Source organism: Salvelinus alpinus, chromosome 11 (assembly GCF_045679555.1).
Source record: "Salvelinus alpinus chromosome 11, SLU_Salpinus.1, whole genome shotgun sequence".
NCBI classification, from domain to species: Eukaryota; Metazoa; Chordata; class Actinopteri; order Salmoniformes; family Salmonidae; genus Salvelinus; species Salvelinus alpinus.
In genome coordinates, this window is record NC_092096.1 from 69,337,836 (window position 1) to 69,346,079 (window position 8,244).

General features: G+C 40.4%; 1 protein-coding gene across 1 annotated transcript in view; it reads right to left on the bottom strand.

The window, feature by feature from the left end:
* LOC139534708 (RNA-binding protein with multiple splicing-like) overlaps nt 1-5,992 on the bottom strand; it is a 62,844-nt gene extending 56,852 nt beyond the window's left edge. The window contains exon 1 of the mRNA XM_071334095.1: nt 5,621-5,992. Within this exon, the coding sequence (XP_071190196.1) occupies nt 5,621-5,680 (60 nt within the window). The 5' untranslated portion in view covers nt 5,681-5,992. The remainder of the gene's footprint in view (nt 1-5,620) is intronic.
* Between the last annotated feature and the right edge of the window lie 2,252 nt (nt 5,993-8,244).

The following is an 8,244-nucleotide window of genomic DNA, read 5'->3' on the forward strand; positions in this document are numbered from 1 at the left end:
TCTCTCCCAGCGTCACATTTCACAGTCGAACCAGCAGTTGTTGACACTAAGCCTTGTTGTGTTTTCAAATACCTCTTGTCACACAGCTGACAAATGTCCAAGATAAGATGACAATTCCCCTAGCGCTTTTATAAATAAACTCAACCCATCGGGTGGGGGGAAGGTAGTGTGTGTGTGTGTGTGTGTGTGTGTGTGTGTGTGTGTGTGTGTGTGTGTGTGTGTGTGTGTGTGTGTGTGTGTGTGTGTGTGTGTGTGTGTGTGTGTGTGTGTGTGTGTGTGTGTGTGTGTGTGTGTGTGTGTGCGTACACTATCATAACCAGATTATGGCTCCAGTATCCCCCCCCCTGATATGTTCCACGTCATAGTTTGTTAATGTATCTGTGTGCCCTTTTCACAAACAGAAACACACTCCACACACACACACTACACACACACACACACACACACACACACACACACACACACACACACACACACACACACACACACACACACACACACACACACACACACACACACACAGGGGAAATAACACGGTAACAGCATTGGACCCCATCGTGGCTTCAGTCCTCTTCCTCCTTCATCATTTTCCCGCTACATAACTCCCTGCTAAGATGTCTCTGAAAAGGTCAACCTGGCCACATGACCTGCCATTTGAAGAGGACGCAGATAGCCAAAACGGGCCTGCACAATTCAATTAGGCTCCAGGGAGGGATGGTTGCATCTGTTGGACTGTAGTTAAGTGCAATTCTCTACCAAGCTCTTCAGGTTTACTGTAACTTCTTGACCAAACTCAACAGATGTCCACATAAACCTATGGCTGGGCTCTGTTCTAATATGTAATCTCAGTGAGACTAACCCGGGTAAATAAAGGTTTAAATCAATAAAGGAATAGCAATAATATATTGATACAATTGTAATGGCTAAGATCAAATAGGAATCGGTCACTTGATAAGCCTTGTAATGAAGCCTTCAAAAGGCACAATGCAACAATTAGCCTCAACAGTAAGTGAACACTTTGTTCCAAATGAAATGCTTGTTAAAAGTGAGGTTAGATTGCCAGGTTGAAGGTGAGATGAGTGTGGATGTATTGAGGAATGTGGAGATATGGAGATGTGGCAGAGGGGTGGAGGTTGTGCAGGGGAGCATGAAGGTTAGAGGTGAAGGAGACATTTATCTAAAACTCCTACAGGAAATGTATGCAAATTCTTCCATTTCTTTGTTCTAGAGAAAGCATTGTCTCGCTTCACTTTTTTCCCCCCACAATCTGCTATTCACTATGTTTTGAGAGCGTCTTGAATGGTAACCAGGACTGCTGGTCAATCCTGACCTCATATAATCCACAGTTACAATAATAACTTATTTCACATTGCATACAGCAGTGATCACCAGTAGTGGTGGTTGGGGAGAGCTACAGTACGAGGTCCTAGTCAAGTACTGAAACACGAATTCAACTAATCTATGAATCATTCAACAATGATTGTGTCATCAGCAGAATATCAACAGAATGTTGGCAGAATATCAACAGAATATCAACAGAATGTTGACAGAATATCAACAGAATGTTGGCAGAATATCAACAGAATATCAACAGAATATCAACAGAATATCAACAGAATATCAACAGAATGTTGGCAGAATATCAACAGAATATCAACAGAATATCAACAGAATATCAACAGAATATCAACAGAATGTTGACAGAATATCAACAGAATATCAACAGAATATCAACAGAATATTGGCAGAATATCAACAGAATGTTGGCAGAATATCAACAGAATATCAACAGAATATCAACAGTTTACTATAATCCAGCACCAGTCAAGTCTTTAAGCAACACTAGTTTACAGTGAACACGGTGTGTGTGTGTGTGTGTGTGTGTGTGTGTGTGTGTGTGTGTGTGTGTGTGTGTGTGTGTGTGTGTGTGTGTGTGTGTGTGTGTGTGTGTGTGTGTGTGTGTGTGTGTGTGTGTGTGTGTGTGTAAGAACAAAATGAAGCAGGTGTATACTGCACTGAATTGCACAGATGATTTAAACTGTTTTTGAGGAAGATGCCAGAATGGTAGTTGAACTTTTAGCATGATGATCCAGTGTTACTGTGTGGCGTTGTTGAACAGGAAACTGACACCCTATATGACTTGTTTTTGACTAGAGGACAGTGTTTTCCCAGCAAACCTACATTGGCTCTGTGAATGTTCCCAGAGTGTGGGAAACGTGTAAGAACATTCCTCCCAAACGTTCCAATGACAAAACATTTGTCCAGTTACGTTTGTGCATCAAGGGTTAAACCCATACTACACTACTCACATAATGGTCTTTGACATCAGTTGTGATTTTAGACTTTTTTTTTGTTTGTTTTTGCGTGTAATGCGCCTTAATGTGTTTGTACCCTAGGAAGAGTAGGTGTTGCCTTGGCACCATCTAATGGGTATCCCTAATAAATACAATCATATCTTTATTAAGAACATCGCAGATATAATTTCATAATGTGAAACTGAACTCTCACGATGATCAGTATTTGAGCAACTTCCAAATGTACTGTGTCAGTCTAGGAATAATAGAACTCATACCTACACATATCCACTGGGCACACACTGGTTGAATCAACGTTGTCTCATTGAAATGACGTGGAAACAACATGGAATAGATTTTAAATTGACATCGGTGCCCAGCGGGCACTTATTTAGAGGTTAGTGAACAAGCAGGAAAAGCTGCCAGTCATACACACCAGAGAGTATATTTCTTTGAAATTATTCAAACCTTTTTTCAGCTCGAAGCAAAGTCTGTGTGTGTGTGTGTGTGTGTGTGTGTGTGTGTGTGTGTGTGTGTGTGTGTGTGTGTGTGTGTGTGTGTGTGTGTGTGTGTGTGTGTGTGTGTGTGTGTGTGTGTGTGTGTGTGTGTGTGTGTGTGTGTGTGTGTGTGTTTGTGTCTCTATTAGTTTATCTGTGTTTGAGTGTGTGGCCTTATGTGGGTATCTGTTAGTGCTGAGCGATTTAACCGAAATGTCAATTATTTTTCGTTTTTTTAAACCAGGAATTGACCGGCATCGGTTCAATTATTTATATTCCATTTCGTTTATTTTTTTTCTCCTGTGATGTCAATGCGCAGTGCCTCCAGAGCTAAATCAAATCAAGCCCGAACTGTGCTATGTAGTAGGGAGTTGTAGTTTTCAACAGGCCAGTATTCTACATTGTTCGGCACAGAAAACGTGGTAATTAACTATAATGACCATAATCCATTGCATGCCTTCTTGTCCGTCTGTGTTTCTTTTATGCCTGCTTACCTGAAAATACAGGATCTAAATGATTGATAGTTGGTATTCAGCAGTCATAGTAGTATGCCTTATTTTCTTTGAAGGACTACAAAAATAGAGATTTTGTCAGACTTCAGCTCTATAGGGATGAGATTACTTTTTTAATTTGAACCTTTACTTAACAAGGCAAGTCAGTTAAGATCAAATTCTCATTTACAATCAAGGCCTACACCGGCCAAACCCGGACGACGCTGTGCGCTGCCCTGTGGGACTCCCAATCACGACCGGGTGTGATACAGCCTGGATTCGAACCGAGGACTGTAATGACGCTTCTTGCACTGAGATGCAGTACCTTAGACCGCTGTGCCACTCGGGAGCCCCGAATGAAAACATAAAGTCATCAAATAAAACAAATGTAATAAAAACAACTGAAATATTGTATTAAATTAATGTGAATGAATTATGGTTAATAAGTGATAAGCAGTAATGGACAGTAACTACCATCATGGGACTTGTATTAATGGTTTAAGTCTGTGTTGTTACAGCATTCAACACACATAATGCATAGTGCATTTCATGATTTAAAAAAAAAATGATCTAAAACAAAATCGAAAAACACTGATTATTTTGTAATAATCTAACTGAAACAGAAACGACCGTATAAAGCAATAATCAAATCACTAATTTTCTATTATCTGCGCGTGAGTGTGTGCGCGCTTGCATGTGTACTGGATTGTACAATGTGTTCTTCAAATGAGTAACAACCCTTTACAAATATTAGGACATACACATCAGCTCACAAAATAGGAAGTGTCACTGTCTAACTAGAAGTCAATATACATAAGTAAATATTAGGCTTTGGGTGGTCTGGAAACCTTCCAAACGTCTCCATGGCCAAGCCCATTAAAACTCTCCTCTGCTCTTTAATGTAGTCTGTATAAACTCTCTCACCAAGCGTTGCTTTATATTGTACAAGTAGAGCAGGGATCCACTATCTTACTTTTTTGTTAGAACTTTTTCACGAGAGCAACTACATGAATTGGTTTCCATAACAACCCCCCCCCCCCCCAAAAAAAGACTAGAAGATGCAAAGTTAAAATATTTGGTGATGGGTTCATTTAGAGTGCTATAAGGCCTTGGGTGCTGCTGTAATCATTGATGTGAAAAGGTGTCTTCAAAGTAGTCACACGTAACATTTGCTCAGATTGACTTGAACTAAACTGTTAAATTTATGTTGAGGGGGGGGGGGGACCAAAGTGTCAATGACACGTGCTGTAGGTATGAAAGGTTTATTGTCTAACACTTACCTTCAGGATTTTATTGGAAAACTTTATTGGAACATTGCAGTAAACCAAAGAGAGAGACACAAGGAACATATTACCTTTCCTCTGTGTCTTTCTCCTACCACATCTGTGTGATGCAAACTGGATTGCACCCATAGTAGTCTAAATACAAGGTCGCATCAAGTTGGACTGTTTGCCTATTCAGACATATGTGACTAATACTTAGGCTGTAATGAAATTCTTTCAAGATAAATAACTCATTTAATCTGATGTATGTTGCTTACATCACTTGGCTGGGTAGACTGCGGCATATTGCAATAACACATCTGTCATCTAGAAAGCCGTCATTTCACTGCCAAAATAAATGAATCCATGAAAATGATACCGCTACAAACATATTTACATAGCAAGATATATTTAGGACTTTTGATACAATATTGCTAAACGGAGCTCATATTATTTAAAGAGAGAAGAAAACAACTGTCAAGTTAGTGAGATATAACTTTACCAGCCTACATTCACGTGTTTACATTATGGATACCAGAGACAATGGCATTCAGAGATATATCATGTTTTGTTGTTGCCTGAAACATAGTTCTGGGTACTTTTCTGTGCTAATGCGGTATGAAGGCATATTGCCTGCATGTTGCAACAGCAGTGTTTGAAGATGATCAGAAGATCAGCTGACAGCCAATACGCTTACTTAGAACGAACATGCCTACTCCTCCACAAATTGTCCCTATCAAGTAAATCCTACTTTACTCAATCTAGTTTACATATTCTTCAACAACATTTTTTTTTTATCTTCAAAACTAATTCAGCAAAGTTTTAATTTGTGGTCAAAAGTTATTAACAGATGAGTGTCACCAGTATTAATATCTCATTGTCTTCTGTCATTGAGAATAACCACAATTGATCGATCATAAACGAATAGGTTTACACATGCATCACATGGGAATCAACTATTTGAATGATCTTATGTGTCGAATAACTATATATATATATTTTTTTAAATCCCCTTAGAATGAAGATGCGCTAGTTAGACAACGTGACAAACCGAAAGGATATTAAGACGGTCATACCTCCTCTTCATGACTGGTGAATTCATTCGATTCGTTCTCTTTCTCAGTATTGTTATTCATTCTGAGACAGTTATCTCTTTATCTTGGACCGCCTTTTGTTTGGTTCTATCCTTCTCCGGAGAAAACAGAAGAACAAGCCGTGTGCCGAACGCTGTCCTATTGTACCTCTAGCTTTTTTCCTAGTTTCCCGGCATTAATAAAATAAGTCAATGTTAAAAGTCAACTCACAGATAAACTGATAAATATTGAAATGGTTCTGGATATAGATCTAGATAACCCGTTAACACGACGACATATTCCTCATTAGAATGTAATATTCCTAGGAAATCTTTCCAGAACCACTGCGCGCCCGGAGGAGTGAGATGAAAATAACTATTCATTTAACTGCACTACGGCAAGGCAGACCTTGACGAGGAAAGTTCTCCCATCTCCTTCAAAGAGGGAGGGGGGGCTGGGATGGGGCGTGGGATAGGGAGTGTGATGCGCCGTTTCTCCGAGCTTATGAATGTTTTATAAGGTGTCATACTAGGAAGGCAACAAAGGAACACTTATTTGAGCCTCCAGCGCAATCCACACGTTTATCGAACGTTTTAGATTCTCACGCGCGTTTCAGGTGGCCCAACATGTTTTCGAATCGAGGAGACAGCTAAACTATTCACGTGCTTGTAACAAAAACATAACAATAACACGTTCACAACGGTATTTCATGATGTTGTATTGCACAGAAGCCTATCCGTAAAGGTAGCCTAACTGACATTTGCTTTGGCCTGTTACATGCTATTGCATATCATTGAATACTTTTATTCAGTACACAGTGAGTGTTGTTAGTTCACGTTGTGGACTGCTTCAAGCTCATATATTCTAACATGTATAGACATAGGATTAAACATTAACCCACTCAAATTGCACACCATCATAGACTTCTGTCAATTATACACGTAGGAACTCGAGATTCACATATTTAACTAGCTGTGTTTTGCAAACTTGGAGAAATGCACACATGAGAACAAACTCTCATACACACACCTAAGCACACACATAAGCGCGCGCACACACACACACACACACACACACACACACACACACACACACACACACACACACACACACACACACACACACACACACACACACACACACACACACACACACACACACACACACACACACACATAAACACACACGAGTACTAGGGGTTGAACAATAGTCCAAAGGCAGTAAGACACCAAAACAAATGGAAATAGGTATAATAATTCAAGCTGGAAGCAGCAATGCCGGGGTTCAAGCTGTAGGCCCACTGTGCCACCATCAGAACAAATTGGACACATCATCATCGGATGATCTACTTCTGTACTCCTTACCACACTTGCCAAATATCAGAACTCAACACTCTAGTTCATACAATAATAAGCCAATGAGTTTTCGTGAATGTTTTTTCCTGTCCAACAGTGCCACCGTGAGGCCAAACTGAATCATACTCGACAGGTTAGCTAGACTCACATTGCTGAGCGTGTGTGCCAAATTCCATGACTGAGTCAAACAGATCAAGAGATATAAATATGTGCCTGTTATAGCGCCACCATGCGGTGGATCTGATTGTTCTTGCATATGTCGAGCCTTGACCGTGTTTGGAAACTGTGTATCGAGTTTTGTTTCAATATGAATAACCGTGTCTGATTTATACCCGTTTATGTGCCGAAGCAAATATTTATTGGTCAATATTTATTGGCCATGTTGTTTGAGATGTTAGCCTGGAAAAACATTATTTGTGAGAGCTTGGTTCATAGATGCCATGTATCAAGTTTTGTGCAGACCGGTCATTCGGTGCCAGAGGAGTAGCGTTTTAAGTGTTCTTCACGAAATTCAAAATGGTGGAAAATCCATAAGGTCAGACCTTAAGGGTCATTGAGACTAATATGTTTCTAACTAACTATGTCTCCTTGTGAGGAGAGGCACCAAGGAACCAAATATCAGGACTGTCACACAGGGTGAGGGGCGGTGACCTTTCAAAGTTTGCATTTTCAATCTGTTGTTATAGTGCCACCATGTTTATTTGATATTTAACTAGGCAAGTCAGTTAAGAACAAATTCTTATTTACAATGACAGCCTACCCCGGCCAAACCCTCCCCTAACCTGTACGACACTGAGCCAATCGTTCGCCTCCCTATGGGACTCCCAATCACAACCGGTTGTGATATAGCCCGGGATTGAACTAAGGTCTCTAGCGATGCCTCTAGCATTGAGATGCAGTGCCTTACACCGCTGCGCCAATCGGGAGCCAATTGACATGAGAGGGTGAGAGGGTGTGGCCTATGGCCTTTACCATCTTGCAAAGGTGCAACCTTCTGGGCCGCAACATCTCACGGGAATTTGAATTTTTTTCACAAAAATGCTGGAAGGAGAATAATAATGAATGGCAACAAATACAATCGGGTTTCACCACAAAGTCTCTAAACCCAGAGGCACAACATTGCAAGACTTCCGGGAACGCTAGCGTGATGGACCACTCATTGGTTTGAGAAGTCAATGAGGGAAGTGAAAATTCTTCCTTAGTTGTTAATTTTCTCGAAATCTAAAGACACAACCTAAATTCGAGCCATTGTCTTAAATATACCGGATGGCC